Source organism: Topomyia yanbarensis, chromosome 3 (genome assembly GCF_030247195.1).
Source record: "Topomyia yanbarensis strain Yona2022 chromosome 3, ASM3024719v1, whole genome shotgun sequence".
NCBI classification, from domain to species: Eukaryota; Metazoa; Arthropoda; class Insecta; order Diptera; family Culicidae; genus Topomyia; species Topomyia yanbarensis.
The window spans coordinates 358189530-358208035 of record NC_080672.1 but is presented as its reverse complement, the minus strand read 5'-3'; the positions used below and the strand labels follow the sequence as shown (position 1 = coordinate 358208035).

The following is an 18506-nucleotide window of genomic DNA, read 5'->3' as shown; positions in this document are numbered from 1 at the left end:
TTGAATATATTTCTTAGGGAAGAGGAATCGTTGCGGTTGATTATGATTTGTCCGGGAATCAGATAACATTTACATTGGAAGACAATCCTTACTTTTTGGTCGAATCGGAAACAGGAGCTACTGTTAAGCAGTCCGTAGCCCGATTGAAAACAGCTAATATGGTCATGCATATTGACGGTGAACTCAGCTTGACGATCACTGGAACGGTAGGTGGTATTTGAATTACTGAAGTTTTCGATTGTAACCCAACTTATTTCAGGACGCAGGTCAACCGGAATCAAGATCAGGAACTGCGGTACTGAAAATATCAGGTGATCCTTTAATACCCTACATACAACCGCCTCAGTTCCAGCAGGTACTCTACAAACACACCTACAAACGTACGGAAACTTTTCCGACGATCGAAGCAAATCTGCAGACGAATACGTTTGACAGTGGTACCAATTTTGAACTGAGTGGCGATGACAAGGCATTACTTGCGATCACTCAAAAAACTGATCGCAGCGGAGCTGTCGTCACGCTGCAACCGGGAACGAGTATTCCCGAGTCGAAAACATTTATGAGTGCAATCGTAACCGCCACCAGACCGGGTGCTGAGATGGATGGCCGAACGGCAATCGTGGTAGAAGTCGAACCGGAAGTTAAATTGTTGCCGGCCTTCGAGCAGCCGATCTACGCCGGTAGTGTAAGCAGTGCAAAAGTGGTTACACTGAATACTGGCATGAGTTTGGTGGCCACAACGACTACGGAAGGAGTGACAATTGGTTTGGCCGGAGAAGATTCCCAGTATTTTTCGTATGTATATTCAGACAATTCGATAACCTTGCGGGCGTTGGACACGTTAACCGATGAAGTTCTGAAACAGAGATACTATTTTCACTTCACCGTTGAGGCAACTAAAGCGAACGTCGGAAAAGGCGTTGCTTTCGTTGTTTTGGACGTTCTCAAGCCGAATGTGATCGTTCCCAAGTTTGAACAGTTATACTACGAAGGAACAGTTACCGAAGCAGGGGTCGCTGATGTTCCAGAAATTCAGATTATAGAAGCTACATATGTGACTGGATTAACCTTTGCCTACGCAGGAGATAATAGCCTGTTTACGATAACGAATAACCGGAACAAATTCACGCTTACTCCGAATGGTATTACCGAAGAGAAATTGAACGGCAAGTCGTATCTACTGGTGAGAATCAGAGCTTCTCTCGATCAGGCGGTTGTAGCCGAAACGATAGTGATCATAAAGGTAGTTAGACCGGTAGTTATTACACCTAAATTTGAAAATAGCTTCATCCAGGGTCAACTCACAGCAGCAACGAACGTGTTGACTCCCATCAAGGCCGTAGTAGACCCGATAACATTCTCCACGGATACTACCATACGATTGCAAGACTCTACTCTGTTTGAACCTAAAGCTACAACAGTCGTCAATGAGTTCACGATCAGTCTACGGAGTGGTGTCCAAATTCCAAATGAATCCCATTTAACCTTGATCCTGGAAGCAACCAATCCTAAATCACCCACGGTCAGCTGTCTGATCCTGATTGAAGTGATTCGCAATGCACCCGTGGCTCCCGAATTCGAACAACTGTTGTACCAAGGCCAAATCAACAGTGCCAATGAGCTGGAGGAGTTGAAGGTTAAGCTGAAACCGGGAACATACGATGACACGATCCTGTTTAGTCTGTCGGATCACGACGCCATTTTGTTTAACTATACCCAATTAGACAGTGATGAGTTGTTGATCACTTTCAATGATACGATAACCGAGGATGATTTTATCAATCGAAGTAGCCTACGATTCGATGTACATGCCGTTGGTCAGAACAATCTGGAAGCTATCGTACCGGTGTTGATCCAAATCAACAAAGCCTTGGTTAAAGTTCCCAAGTTCGAGAAGGAACTGTACAAGTCCAGCATAGGAACGGATCTTCGTTTAGTTGCTTTCGAGACGATCCAGCTAGTGGAGGACACTTCAGCAGAAGGATTGCTCGTAGAAATTCGGTTGAACAACTCCGACTTGTTTGTGGCGTCACTAGCCAATCAAAGAACCGTAACAATAAGCTTGAAAGAAGATTTAACCCCCGAAGATGTGATGGGTTTTAAAGCGTTTGAGTTTGTTGTGGAAGTTAGCAATCCTGACGTTGGAGCCGGGTTTGCCACTATACTAATTGATATAGTTCGAGTAGCTCCGGAATTCACGGCGGTCTCTTACACCGGAACGGTCGCTGAGACCGCAAAGGAAATTAATTTTCCAGGAAAAATTGAGTTGAAGTCTGAAACCATTGCGGGAACCGTTAGCTACGCTCTTTTAGGTGAACATAGTGCTTTAGTTACCTACACAATTAATACCGATCTTAGCTTGAAATTTTCCCTAAAAAACGAAGTCACTGTAGATCAGTTGAAAGACCTTGCTCAAATCAATTTTGTAGTTCAAGCTTCCAAACCGGATAGCTCACCAGCATCGGCGAGTATCACAGCTCGTATTATACGACCAGTTCAGGCAGTTTTCGTTAAATCATCTTTTACTGGAACTTTAACGGAAAGTCAAACGATCGTCAACTTCGGAACAGATAAAATTGAACTGCTGGCTGGAACCCTACAGGAGGACACCTCATTCACACCGACTGATGGCGATTCCGGCTTGTTCGAAGCTTCCTTACAACCGGAAGGTGTCATTCAGCTCAACCTCAAATCCACCGTCAACTGGAACCAAATTCGTTACCGCCCCTATCTCAGCTTTACACTGCAGGCAACTAATCCAGGAGCTGCAGCATCGTCCACGGCGATAAACGTCAACATCGAAAACCTCCCGGTTCCAACTCCCGTATTCACCAAAACATTCTATCGGGGAACGCTTCAGAAGGGTATCCGCGAGATTGCTTTCTCGGCTCCTGAAGTAATTACACTGGAAGCGGCCACAATTACTGCCACTTTAACCTACAGAGTGGTTGAGAACGATTATGACTTGTTTGAGGTTACGCGCGAGGAAAACAAATTCAAAGTTTCACTGAATGATTCGGTTACCGAGCAGGACTACGATGGTCGCGATCTGTTGAGCTTCCAGATAGAGGCTAGCAATGCGTACGGTGCAATGGACACTACCATCGTTCTGATCAGCATCCAGGTGGACGATATCATTCCTCCGGTCCTTACGGAAACGATTTACAAGGGATCGATTCGCGAGAGAACCACGGAAGTAGCCATACCAACGGAGATCACCTTCCGACAGGGAACATCCAGCGCTCTAACAGAGATTGGTCTGACCGATGGCGATTCTGATTGGTTTACCTATATCTATTCCGAGTCCAAAGTTAGCATAGCGGTTAAAAGCGATGACTCGATCAAGTGGGACCAGATAGTCGATCGAAATTACCTAAGTTTTCTACTGCAGGCGACGAATCCGGGAAGTTCTGCCGCAAGTGCCTTTGTTCAGTTGGACATTCAACGAACCCCAATCAAAGCACCGATATTCAAGAGTTCGACATTCCAAGGCTTCTTGGAAGAGGGTTCCCGGGAAGTGAAGTTCCCCCAGGATGGATCAATCGAGTTGGAGGAAAGTAGTTTACTTCAAGGGTTCTCATCGGTGCTTGTCGATAACGACTACCTATTGTTTGATCACGTCATGGTACGTAACCAAGTGCTTGTGACGTTGAAAACTACTGTCAGCGAGCAAGACTTAGAGAACAAACTGTATCTAAGGTTTAATGTGGCAGTGAGCAATCCGGGTAGCAACTCGGTCACAGCAGCTGTAGTTGTTGATTTGAAGCGGGAGACAACTCCCATTAATACTCCTTTGTTTGAGCATTCCGTTTATCAAGGAACGATTAAAGATGATTTCACGCTTAGTTTGGAAACACCGATTTTAATTACGGAAGGAACCTACTCGGCGGACGTGGTACTGCGAATAATCGACTCAAATAGTGATCTGCTACGTGTGGTTCAGGATGATCGGGAGGCGGTGGTGCATCTTTCCAAAACTATTTCAGCGGAAGATTTGAAGGATTTGGACAACTTGCACGCCACAATCCAAGCTGTGAACGAACAGGCTGCCGTCAGTACCTGCTTTCTCATTGTGACTCTCCCGAAAGAGGTTGTTGGTAAGAGATTGTCCTACCGCAAGCTTAAATTTTGTAAACAATTATTTTGTCATAAATTTACAGAACCCTGCACCGAAACTCCCCCCGTTATCGATTGTACGGATTGCTACAATTGTTCCACCGGAGAGCCCCTGAATGATGTGCCATTCTTCCCGTACGGCAACTACAGATTCAATTTGAAAACTGACAGCACTGGTGTCATTGGTACGGTGCGAGCTTCTGTGAAGGATCCCTCATTCAATCTGGTGCACACAGCGGACATCAGTGATGGTATGTTTTTGATACAATCTATTTCTAGTCTTTTCGAACCTTGTAATAATTTCTTTAATCTGTTTATCTTATATTGATCACTGCGTCAGCTTGACAGCGTCTTGGTTCGTTTCATTGCCTGAAAGTATATAATCGCTTCCCTTATTCATCTCAGCCCCTGTATTCATCTCATTTCCTGATTACTCAGCTTTAAACATTTATTATACAACACGACTTTATAGAATCAACTTTTTCAATAACGAAAAAAAAAATCTTTAGAACTTAACTTATATTTTACCATTTATCACTTTCCTAAAATAGGTACAGCAAACTTATAATAATTTGAAAATAAAGCACTAATTATTTTTTTTCCAATTTCTTAAAATTACCTTAAAATTAGCGATGAGACAATTTTCTTCATCGCTACTAGCTAAATCTTCGCAATACATACCGTCATATTTCACTTAATTGTACAACAATTTGAACTTTACTCACTTCTACTGTTCCACAGAACGATTCTTCACTAAATTCCAAATAAAACACTCACTTCAGAAATTTAAAATAGTTTCTTTATGATATGAAAACTATGAGATGAATTTCTTCTAATTTTTTTATTTGATTTTTCCTAAATTCATCTCAAAATACTAATTACACACACTATAAAGCACGAACAATGTTGCCAAAGCGATATATGCGATTGTTGATTTCCGACAAATATTTCAAACAGCATGCCGATAATTGACATAGTAATATGCATCCCAATTTTAATTAATCATAACGACTAATTGCATAGAGAATTTTGATTGGTAACTTTAACTTATTAAGCCAAATTTATTAAATGTTGCATGAAATGAAAACCTATTACAATGTTGATCATTTTCCGTGATGGTTGGCCGCACTGATTTGACCGGTTTACGTTCTCCCTCTATAATAGTCTATTTTATTGTTGTCTGATGAAGGTCTTCTGTTGGTCAACCGTTCCAGTATGAGACCCGTGTAGGACGGTTTTCAAGCACTTGTTTGCGATTTCGACATAGATCTTTCATTAGGGCTTAAATCGCAAATATAAACAAACTGCGTTTTCGCTATTATGACATTTTGCGACAAAAATACTACAAGATTGAGGTGAAAATTAGTTAAAATGGTTTTTAGTTCGATTTATAATTGAAGAAAACAAAACGGCGAAACATGCATTTTCTTCGAGATTTCGACTTAGGCCCTTCTTCTCATATGGAATATAAAGGCTAAACTTACATTTTTTGACAGAACCGGGCGTACGGTTATTATTCATAAAATTATTCTTTAAACGGCGATTCTATTATATAAATGATAAGCAATATCTACTATGATCATGTCTACTCGATAGTTGTTGCACATAAACATTCGAATATTTCGATATTTTTATGTAATTCGAAGAAAAGATGCACGCGCCCTTTCATTTACATTGGGTTTCTATGCGTCCATTTGCTGAGCCCTATTAAAAAGTATACTGTCAAGCTCGCCCATTTACCCAGCCCTACCCAGCAAGACAGAGTCAGTTTAGCCCATTTACCGCGCCCTTCCGAAAATTATGTACCCAGTTTAGCCCTTCCGCAAATGGTGGTTGCTGAATGGCGAAATCACGACTGGGATGCAAATTGGGCGTAAGCATTTTTTAGTTTTTACCCACTAAAAGCACATAGGAATTAAATTCTTTGTTATATTGTCGTAAGGTTTAACCAAAGATGCTCCCGGAAGAACATGGTCATAAAGTAATTTATACCTACAATAAAAACTACATTTAGAAAAGCATCGCTGAATGTTGAAACTGATTTTTCTCCATTTGAGTACATTGCGACTTAGGTCCTAATGAAAGATCTGTGTCGATTTATCAGTGGGTGGCATATGGGCGTTTCCCCGTGCAATGATATTCATGAAAGGGCCTATGATAAAAAGTTTTAGATTGCAAGTCGCAATTTTAAACTTTTCAACAGATGAAAACGATAGTTTAGGGGAATTTGGTTACTGGTAGTGCGCTGTTTTGTTTTCTAGGATTCAAGTCAGAGCAAGCTGCTTTCTTTGTTTATGTAATTTACAGAGTGTATGTAAGGAGAGTGACGACAACTATGAAATAAGGAACAATGATTATCCGCCAGTGTCAATCTAATCTAACAAACGACTTCTCTAATCCATCTATTATTAGGTATTGTTCCGTGTATGATAGTTGCCATTCGCATTACACAAACACACACTCATAATCCATATGAAAATGAGAATTTCGTAGTTCGTGTTTTATTATTGTGTGGCGAAAGCTTGATTAATTGAGCTTGAGCTTGTGCGACCACCCCTGGCTGCTACTCTGTTATCGATCGGGACTAGCTGAAGTTGCACAGGGAATCAGTAGATAATTATGCTTGGGATTAGCGAAACAACTCCTGGTAATCCTAAAGTGTTCCTGATCAATACCGGCGCCGGCCAGGCCCGAACGTAGATTGCGGAAGGAAAGGGAAGGAATTGTTAGTCCGATACTTGCTTTTGTTAGAGGCCGTATATACTACTGCGCAATCCACAAGTATCACGGGAGGAGGATATTTTTGTTAGCAAGAATATAGAAGTTGGATATACTTCTTCTTTACCGACGCCAGAGAGGTGATTCCACTACCTGGACTAGATATCGATCCACCAATTTCATGGACCGGGGCTTTACTTCTCTTCCGAAGGAAGACGTGACCACAGATTTTTTCACCTCAGAAAAATCTCAACGACCTCGGCTGGAATTGAACCCAGGCCAACTGGAATGAGTGGCGGTCACGCTTACCACTCAATCACCGGCGCCGTCTGTGCGGCGAAAGCTTGATTAATTGATATGATTAATCGACCAAGATAATCGACTAAGATTAATAATCGATTAAATAGTAAATACTAGTTTTCCAACCAAAAAAAGATAGCTGGATCTATTTGGATATTTTGGAGCGCTTGTCAAATTTTGGTCGGCGATTTTCATATTTAGCGTTAGCACATACATGTAGGAATATGGAAAGAAAATATGTGCGTGCTAGAGATGGGCGAATGAATCACGAATCGATAAAAAAATCGACTCTTCAGAAAGAATGAATGAACCGCGATTCTTTTTTAAAAAAAACGGTGATTAACTGCAAAAGTGACTAATTATTATGAGCCCAATGAGATCCAACAAGAACTGAATGAGTCGATTTGACAGTTTCCCAAGATTATGTATCTATGAGCGAATGAAACGAAATGAATGACAAACATTGTACACTGTTTTCACGATATAAAACATCAACAAAACTATTATATCCAACATAATGGTAAAATGTGTGTTTCAATCAACCCAAATTGAAGCAAAGCCCACTCATGGTTTCCAAATTGGCAAGCTGGCATTTGAAAAGATTTTTAAAAAAATCGCGTCTAAGTGGGAAGACTCATCAAATCCAACGGTTGCAGTTACATTGGAGATTGCCAAATAGTAACAGAACCTTCTCTCACATTCACATATGATCCAACTGTTTGATGGAAGGAAAAAAATAGTTTACCCTACTCTTTTCGAGATTATGCTAAAACGCCTATACTTGCCTTCAACGTCAGCATTCTTTGCATTTGAGAAACATAAAACATAAGAGTCGATTTTAGTTAGAGAATCGGAAACGGTTCACTCGCCAAACTGAATCGGTTTGCCAATATCTAGTACCACAGACCTACCAGACATGACACTGAGAACAGTCCACTGAATAAAACGTGATCATCATTTCAAATTTAAATTCGCTTTGCACACTATCGCCACCTCGTGGCGATTCTTTTAACTACATAATCTGCTTGACACATTTGTCCATTTGACATGACATCAATTGAACGGAAGAGTTAGCCTAGACCTTTAAATTTGTGCTCCAAAACCCAGTCAAGCTCAGCCGGAAATGAACCGGAAATCTGGCTGGTTCCAGTTCGTATTCCGACTCCAGTGACACAACCGATTCTAGTTAAAATCGATTGTGTCACTGGAGCCCGTGTACGAAATGGAACCAGCTTGAATTCCAGTTCATTTCCGGTTGAACTTTACTGGGAATAAACGAATTCACGGAAAGGTAGAGGATTCTTTACGGGCAACTGCACTATGTGAGCAAACTGAGCTGTGGGTCGTTCATGTTGCCTAGAAAGGATTATCATTAGCACAATAAGCTAAGAGGACGATTTGATCCGTGTTGTAATGAGTACTGTTTCCCACAAGTTAATTGCTGAAGATACATATTGGAAAGTGCACAAACCACAGTGCTTTTTAAACTGAATTTAAATTGAGGAGAATGTTTCCACACAATGCGATTTGTTTCTCATTGTAAACTCTGCCAAAATCATCGTCTTTGCAGTTCATTTTTATGGCCACTGCTTCCTCCACACATTGCTCCTCTAAAATTTACCCTCGTTTTTCTCATACTCACAAAAAGCACCTTAAAGCCTTGATTTCAAGACGAACGTTTACTACAATCAATTAAAAAGCCCTGGTTTATTCTTTTTGCTAACAAAGTTCGTTTGGCACAACAACAATAACGACAATAACAAAACACGAACGCATAATAGTGTGTGTTTGGCAATTTTTGTCAATCATGTCAGAAGTGCGCGCCTCGTGCGGTGAGCACGAAAAGTTATGGATATAATAATCTATCGTTTGAAAAGGCCGTTAAATTTTTGCAACACGTTGGTGACCTCGAGTGTCATGTCTGGTAGGTCTGTGCTAGTACGTACTGTACCATTAATCTTGAAGACACCAACAGATGAATGAAACAGCAAGATACATCGAGTGCATAATGATTGTTTTGATTTGACTTCTACCGCACGGAGGGTCACAATACTCGTAATCATAGTTAAAAATATTCAAATTCATTGAATGAAAATTGATCATATTCAGCCGCATTCATTTTCAATATTCTGTGACGCAACTGAAAACGTCAAATGAACAAACCATCCATGCAGATTTTCATTCGTTTCCGATTATTACACGAAGCGAACGTGCAGCAACGAATCAAACACATCATAGTTGGCCCTGGCACAATGTAAGCGATGATAACTATTACTTTATATGCTTTACCAACACTTGAAAACATTTACCTAGATAATTAGTGAAATGAATATTATAGTACGATATTAAACTGAATGAATCACATGGATTTTTGGAGGAATATTTTTTCTATTCTCCACGGGTCACATCAGGTTCATTTTCAGCCGTCAAAAAGGACGTCAATTATTTTTAACTCTACTCCTGCGGATCAGGGGTTCTATTCATAGCTTTTGTTATTATCGCATTCGATGAATTAAAACGGTCTTTCTTTATTCAAACCATCACATTCAAGCACAAATTTTTCAAATGAGAAATAATTTCTACAAATTTTACTACTACTGATGTGATCTGTACTGTTTCTACGAGAATATATTCACCAACCCACCCTCTAAGAACGGTTGGTTTCAAAATCGTCCAATGAAGGACGTTCGTTGGACCAATTTGGACATCGTCCAAATAACCGTTCAACGAACGTCCATCGTTGGACCCGCGTTGAACGATTTTGAAACAATTTTTTGGACTTCTCAGTGGGCAGTTAAACTCATTCTGGAACCGGTTCGGATTTCTGAATGGAGTCATTATGGATTCCAAATCAAATGCATGAACCGATTCTGACTCAGAATCGGTTGTTGCATTTGATTTGGAATCCATACTGACTCCATTCAGGATTCCGAATCAAATTCCGAATGGCTTGACCGGGAAGCAGCTGGACAGTTCGCTTAATTATCATTTTAAAGAGTTGAGGTTATTTTGTTAAGGAATAAACCTGAAGAAGAGAATTTAATTTTGAATGTTATTTTTATTGATCTAGTGACTGACGAAGAACAACGCTATCACGACTCATATGTGAAGTGAATGTCAAGAATGTCAAAGCAACGAATCAGCGTCTGGTTTATTAATGACTTTGGATCTAAATCTCTAAAATTACAAGATTTATCCACTGAGCGGAACTAAATATTGTATTAGGCCCTATCGAAAATTATTCTGATGATTTTTACATGTGTGTGTTTCTGTCAGAAACCCTGCTCAAATCACACAACCGATCCCTACTTGGAATCGGTTGTTCCATTTGAGTTGGAAATTCGACGAAAGTCATTCGAAAATCCAATTCAAATTCCAGTTGAGTTTGACAGGGAGGTTTGTATTCTTTTTTTACCTTTATTAATTGAGCCGAATTAGGGAACTGTAAGACGAACTCTTAGAAGCATTGAGATGAAATCAGGGGCACGATAGTCAACTTTAAAAAAGAAAGATGTTGGTATATTCTACAACTCTTCGGTCACCATATAGATCAGGTCCATTTCGATTTTCCCCCACGAAATTGTTCGACTTGATTGCTCGTTTCAGTTTTGCCCTGAAATTTTCAATTTTGTGTAGCTGGGACGAGTGGGAAGTTGGCGTTCTTGGGAACGACTGGAATCGAAAAGTACTGAGACCGAAACCACTCAGAATACCACATCGGTCTTCGGATGGTGTTTGATTATGAAAGCCGTAACTTCCGGTAAGAATTTCGCACTGTACACCTTCTCGATGACCGCAAGTGGCGAAGAAAAGATAACCGGATTTGACATCCGCTTCTTACTGATTGTGAGCCACAAGAGGGCTTTTCTTGGGAACTTCGTGTGGGAGATGTACTTTACGTCACTGGTCACCTCTATCCATCCTCCATCATTGCCGTTGTACCTTAGGTTTCATAGACGAGAACGCAGTTTTTGAATGACCGCTTGTGCTTCCAAAACGACCCGAAAACCGTCTGGCGACGGCAGCCCACTTTGCGCTCAACGGTGAAGCAGCAGAGGACGAAGGCGGTATGACAACGGATCTTGGAGCACGCGCAGAAGACGATAGGCTGCCGGCCCCTGAACTCCAAGAAGTCAAGGAAGAGATCGGTCAGCTGAAAAACAACAAAGCTGCCGGTGTAGATCAACAACACAGCGAGCTATTAAAATACGGTGGTGAAACACTAGCTAGACCGCTGCACTGGGTAATCGCCAAAATTCGGGAGCAGGAGATTCTTCCGGAGGAGTGGATGGAGTGTGTCATTTGCCCAATCTACAAAAAGGGTGACAAGTTGGATTGTTGCAGCTACCGTCCGATCACACAACTTAGCGCCGCCTACAAGGTCCTTTCCCAAATTCATTGCCGCCGAGTGTCACCATTTGCAAGGGAGTTCGTGGGGCTCTACCAAGCGGGATTCATGGGTTCTCGCGCCACCACGGACCAAATATTCGCGATTCGGCAGAAGTGCCGCGAATACAACGTGTCCACACATCATTTGTTCATTGATTTAAAATCGGCGTATGACACAATCGATCGAGATCAGCTATGGCGCATGAGTGCAGTTTTCCAGATAAGCTAACACGATTAGTCAAAACGACGATGGATAGGGTGATGTGCGTTGTTCGAGTATCAGGGACACTCTCGAATCCCTTTGAATATCGAAGAGGGTTACGGCAGGGTGATGGTCCATCGTGCTTGCTATTCAACACGAGTGGCACGATCTTCAGGAAGTCCGAAGTTTGGCTTCGCCGACTAGATTGACATAATGGCACGGAACTTTGAGGCGATGTAGGAAACGTACTACAGACTAAAAGGTGAAGCCAGCAGGATTGGACTTGTCATCAACGTTTCGACGACAAAATACATGAGAGGAAGATGTTCTGGAAACGATAATGTGAACCTCCCATCCCGAGTTCGGATTGACGGTGACGAAACCGAGATGGTCAACGAATTCGTGTATTTGGGCTCACTGGTAACCGCCGACAATGATACCAGCAGAGAAATTAAGAAGATGATTATCTACAAGACGCTGATTAGATCGGTGGTCCACTACGGCCACGAGACCTGGACTATGCTCGTGGAGGACCAATGCACCCTTGAAGTTTTCGAACGAAAGGTGTTGAGTACCATCTATGGTGGCGGACAGATGGAAGACGGAATGTGGCGCAGGCGAATGAACCATGAGTTGCATCAGCTGCTAGAAGAACCATTCATCGCGCATACCGCAAAAATAGGACGTTTGCGGTGGGCTGGACACGACGTCGGACGACGACCCGGTGAAGATGGTTCTTGAGGGTGACCCTACAGGAACAAGAAGCACGTTGGATTGACCAGACAGAGGACGACCAGCGGACCCTTCGAAAGCTGCCAGGCTGGCGACAATTGCTGAACTGAGTGGAATGGAGACGGCTTCTGCATACAGCAATAGAAAACAAGGCTTTAGACTGAACGGTAAATTAGTAAGCGCAGTTCCGCCAACCTTGAAGAATCAATATAATAATCTGTCATTCTATCAAATCCGTAAAGTGATTCATTTATTGATCGTTGCTGTCTATTTATAACAGTCCTGCTGGGTCGGCTCCGGGTTTTTCCGAAACCTTCGCTCGATTGTCTCTCAGTTCTCGTACTGTTTCACGGAATGGTAGATTCACCACATATCTGCCGGTCTCGTCTCGAGGATGATTGGACTGGAACATTTTTTTTCTCGCTCATCATGCTCGGAAGGCAGCGATGGTGACTCCAACTTCCTGAATTGGTGAAGAACGCTGGAAATAGGATCTGTCATGGCCACTACACAGTGTTGGAAGGTGGATGCGTTTTCGATGTCCCCTGCAACTATTTATCCAAAATGGATTTCTTGTGCCAATGAGTATGTCGATGTCAGAAGGAATGTTGAAGTATGGATCTGCTATAGGTAAATCGACATTGATTGTCCACGCCGAAATATCGATTTTGGTCGCTAGAAGAGCTTCCGTTATCTTTGGAACTACTAGATCTTCAACACTAGTGGAGTAATTGGAATGTCTAGATTCGACATTCACCACTAGCTTCTCTTTGGCATTCGGTCATTGTTTTGTGGAGGAAATTTACTTGGGAACCGCAATCCAACAGAACACGGCACGGTATCCTTCATCATCGAGGATCCTTGATTCGCACCACAGAAGTCATAAGCATCACGGTTTTAACAGTCCACAACAGAATTGGTGACACGCTGAGGTTCCGAGCGGTTCTCGGAGACTTATTCTTTCTTCGGGTTAGCAGTTGACATCTCTTCTGGATTTGTAATGTTTTCTTCGTGTAACAGAGTGTGGTGTCGTTTGTGACAGTGGAAGCATGTCTTTTTCGATGAGCAGTCGAGGGATCGATTCGTTGTGCTGATGAAAGTTTGTTTAATTCGGGACGTTCTGTGGAACTACTGGCGGCTACAGTAGTTGCACAGGGGGATTTCTTGTTGTTTAGTTTCGAGCCCGATTACTGCTTCGCAAATGATTCCTTTGATGTCATCATGTGCTGAGAAGGCATCTAAACAGAAGCGAAGAGGAGATCGATACTGCGCTGTGGTCAGAATGCATTTAACAGCGGTAGATCTTGAAGAGGTACTTACAGAGGAGAATTCTACTGTACGAGAAGAGCGAAGGGCAGAAGTCAATGCGAATCACAGCGGGCGTTCCCCAGGGCTCCATTGTCGGTCCAACTCTTTAGAACGGGATGTGCGATGGGGTCTTAAAACTGCGGCTGTCCAGGAAAGTGAAAATCATGGGTTTTGCGGATGACGTGTCACTAACGGTGATGGGTGAGACACTTGAAGAAGTGGAGGTGTCGGTGATGGAGACAATAGACGCGATCGAGAGCTAGATGCTTGGGGTCAAGCTTCAAATAGCTTACAAAAAGACGGAAGTGTTGTTGGTCAGCAACTGCAAAGCAGTTCGGCGTTATCTACTGTTTCGTCATCGATACTCCGATGTGGGGTTCCTGCCTGGGGTGCTGCGCTAAAAACCAAGCGGAATAGTGAAAACCTGAACAGGACATTCCGGCTGATGGCTGTACGAGTTGTGAGGGCTTACAGAACAATATCGTCGGAGGCAGTATGCGATATCGCTGGTATGATCTCCATCTGAATTACTCTGGCCAAGGATGTGGAAAACTACCTGCGGCGAAATTCACGTAATGCAAGGAGACTGGTCCGAGCGGACTCGTTGGATAAGTGTCAGCAGGATTTGGAGAACGCGGAGAAAAGAAGGTTGACCTTCCGACTCATCCCAAATGTGTCGGCTTGGGTGCATAGGAAGCATGGAGAAGTGAACTTCCATTTGACGCAGTTGCTTCCGGAAGTACTTGCATCGGTTTGGACATGCTTCGTCGCCTCTTTGCCCGGAATGTGCGAAGGTGCAAGAGACACCGGAACACGTGATCTTCGATTGCCCTAGGTTCGAAGAAGTTCGTAGGGGTATGCTTGGTGAGAGAGTTGACAGTATCGTTGAGGAGATGTGCCACGGTGAGCATACCTGGGACGCTGTCAAAAGAGTGGTTACTCTCCGAGCTGCAGATGAAGTGGCGAAGGGACCAACAAAGTAGCGTCGTTGGCTAGAAAGTCGCTGTGAAGCCACAAATCGGGTTTCGAGAGAAATTCCACCGCTGGGGAACTCTCCGACGGTGTAGACTAGGTCCACCGCCGGAAACCAGTTGAGTTGTATGCGACATAGCACCGGGTTCAGGTCGTCGGGGCGACAGGGAACCGGACGTCAGGCTTCACCGGAATCGCCGGACCGACCTCGACACCTTACCAAGTACCTCGTAAGTAGGCTAAATTCACCGCCGGGGATTAGACAGAGTAGACCGCGTCGAATAGCTAGCAGCGGATCGCTGGGGAGCCAGTGAACCGGAAGTTATGCTCGACGCGGAATCGCTGGATGGACCTCAGCACCTAACGGCTGGCCCGATCAGTAGGTCCACCGCCATGGATTAGATCGAGTAGATCGGTATGAAGCGGGGAGCTAAATGGCTCACAAAAATGAACATCGCCGTGGACTACCCAACAGAATCGTGACGAAAAGGGGAGCTAATTGGCTCACGAAGCAAACACCGGTGCCGAGAGAAATTCCGTTGCTGGGGAACTCTCAGCCTGGGTAGGTTATTATCCGAGTTGATCTCGATAAAGCTGGGAGCTAAATGGCTCAAGGAAACGAGTATTGGTATCGAGAGAAATGGCTCCGTCGAGGAACTATCGGTCGGAGTAGGGTAGGTTCACCGTCGGGGACTATCCAAGTAGATCGTGATGAGGCCGAGAGCTGAATGACTCACGGAGCTAAATGTCTCAAAGAATAAGCTCCTAAACGGCTCATGGAGTGAAAAGAAGCAAGAGAAGAGTCGAGAGATAAATCAAAGCTCGTAGGTCGAGCCATTTCATGAACCACGCGAGGCTCCGAGATAGAGCAGAAGAAAGAGCTGCGACGAAAGTACAACGAGCCCCTCCACGAAGTAATACCTTGACGTACTTCCGGGCGTAACCTAAAAGAGTAAGGAGTGTTTTAGTGGTTAGGCACGAACGTGAGTCGTAAGTCCCACACAGTGCCAATGCACTACAGGCCAGGCTTTTGAAGCTTTTTAAACATTACTATAAAAAAACATACATTCACACACACAGACATTTTCCGATCTCGACGAAATGAGTCGAATGGTAAATGACACACGGCCCTCCGGGCCGGGATTAGGTTACCCATATTCAGGGTGATTCCATAACCTTTCTATATGAGAAAGGCAAAAACCTTCAATATAATTTTAATCAGATTTGTTGTATTGAATGCTCCACTGTGCGTTGCTGGTCGCTTGTTGAGAACAAATATTTTTAAGGCTTCATCAAAAATCATAGTTTACTTGCTTATGTCATACAGTACAATGATTTTACTTTAGAAATTATATTCATTTTACCATTCTCCTAAACCACTTTTTTGACAGCTTACCTGAAACCGAAAGTTACTCTCACGTCGGACGGAATCCTTCGAATACTGGAGCCTCTACTGCCAAGCAAGCATACCTTCCACGTGATCGCGCTGAACCCAAATTCCGCTAAGCAAACGAGTGTTAGCGTTACTCTAGACGTCACCGAGGTCGCGGAATGCCCAACTGATCCCGGTGCTCCGGTTGCCACTACCGTGGAGAAGCTACTGATTATCGAGTCACTTGCTGAAGAATCTACTCACTCAAACATTTTTCCATCTCAGCTAGCCGAGTGCGAGTACGAACTAATAGACGAAAAACCGTTCCTGGGATATAATTACTTCTCGATCGACACAACACGTCACTGGCTTTCTTCCGAACGATTCGATCGTGAAAACGCATCCCTCTTCGAAGGTATGATCATTCCTCAATTCCAACTAAGATTACGGCTCATCTGTCCAGATCAACAACAGTCCAGTCGAATGGCTAAGCGATCGTTGGTCGAAACAAGCGACATCAACTTTGCTCGTGACGTGACAATGATTAATGTGATCGTGACCGATGTGAACGATAACGATCCTCGATTTGTTAGTCCTACTTCTGGTCAAAACTTCCTGCTAGGATTTCCAGCATCTTCGATCGCTTCCAATCTACTGCTTCCGCATTTAATCGTCGTCTTGGCGGAGGATTTGGATGAAGGTCTCAATGCAAAGATCCGGTACAGTTTGAACAGCAACGACGATTTCGAAATAGATCCAGAACAAGGAGTGATCTATCCGACGAAGAATGCTATGAAGTCGAGCGCTTCGGTTAGTTTGGTGGTAACCGCAACGGATCAAGATGGAGCTGCCAGTGGTAGAAGTTCTCAGCTGACTTTGAATGTGCACCGTTTGGAGGAAGATAATTTGGTTATGATGACTACGGTGGGCATAATAGACGGTGCAAGTGTGATTGATCGAATCAATCGAAACACAAACGGTATTACCTTAAAAGCACTAATGGAAGCTAGAGTTCCCTCAAATGAACAAGCTAATGACAGTAGATCATCCAGTCAAAGAAACGATGAGAACACGGTTCTGCGCATGATTGTTTATGCGTTCAACGGCGCAAACGTCCTGCAGGATTCAGACACGATCAAGCGGTTCGTTATTTAAGTAATTGTGTATCATATGTAGTGGAAAGTAAACTATTTTCTTTCAGAATCATCCAATCATCGGAACTTTCCGAAAGCATATCCTCAGAAGCGTACAAGAACCTTATTTGCTACGATTCTGAAGCTGAATGCAACGCAAGGCTCGATTCCGATCCAACCAGAATAGGTCTCATTGCGGCAACTTCCGTGCTGGGGGCTCTGTTTCTAATAAGCGCTGGATTGGCAGTGTTTTTATATCTGACCTTCGTGCGACCACTGAGAAAGGCTGCAGCAGATCCCTCGGATATTGTGCAGTTGGAAAACGATTTCGACATTTCGCCTCCGCCATCGCCACCGATGTTGGGTGCAAAGAAGGCTAGTGAGTCAGAAAGCCTGGGGTCCGATAACGAGCGGAAGATATCGATTCAGATCACCGGTATCACAGATCAAGGTGAGGATGAGTTTGAATGTAATTTGATGGAAGTTTTATTAAGTGATTCATTTAGGATCATGCCGCTACACTTTGTTTAGCAGTGTACCACATACCAAATGATCTAGTCGTTCATTTCCTCTCTCCTATGAACCCTTTCTGTCTTCCTGTATTATAGTGTTCTTGCGTTTTTCTTGAATCCCGAAATTTAATCTCTCTCATCTTTCAGAATCCGAAGACTCGAGGATTCCGATGGAACGATTGGCCCGATCACTAGACGGACGGCTCGAAAAGGTGGACGAATACGGTTCCGTCTCCTCGAGGGCAACACTCGAGGATACATCGCTGCAGGAGCCGAAGAACGTAAAATTCAACGAACTGGTCGAACGGATAGAGGTCGTTGAGCATCATCCGGAACGAGGTGATGGCGATGATGATTCGATCTACAATGAGCGGTTGTAGTTTAGAAGTGGCTGATTTATTTTTATTAGTTGTTAGCAATATTTATATGAAAGCTTTTGTTTTAATTTGATACAAAATACGTATTTTAAATATTTTAATTTAGTCTCGCTTTTTCTTAGAATCGTGTGATGACACTATTGTCTGTTTAGAGACAGGTTTTCTCGTTAGCAATACCAGGTACATCAGTTATTATTAGCAGACTCTGTTCTGACATTCTTTTTGTTCGAAGGAAGTTTCGAAAAGCTTGTACAGTTGGTATTCGCATTTCCTGGCATCAGACGATATTTCGTTTTACCTGAGCGTGGAAAAAATTCAAATTGATGCCGTCCTGTAATCACTGGATGACTAAAGGGTGTACGGATTGAAATTGCA

The 18506-nt window shown here is 43.2% G+C and overlaps 1 protein-coding gene across 1 annotated transcript in view; it reads left to right on the top strand.

Annotated features, from left to right (window-relative positions):
* Positions 1-18232, top strand: part of LOC131690052 (uncharacterized) — a 29182-nt gene extending 10950 nt beyond the window's left edge. The window contains exons 3-8 of the mRNA XM_058975517.1: positions 18-206; positions 260-4097; positions 4161-4367; positions 16129-17251; positions 17311-17693; positions 17902-18232. Coding sequence (XP_058831500.1) covers positions 18-206; positions 260-4097; positions 4161-4367; positions 16129-17251; positions 17311-17693; positions 17902-18134 — 5973 coding nt within the window. The 3' untranslated portion in view covers positions 18135-18232. The remainder of the gene's footprint in view (positions 1-17; positions 207-259; positions 4098-4160; positions 4368-16128; positions 17252-17310; positions 17694-17901) is intronic.
* The last annotated feature ends 274 nt before the right edge of the window (positions 18233-18506 follow it).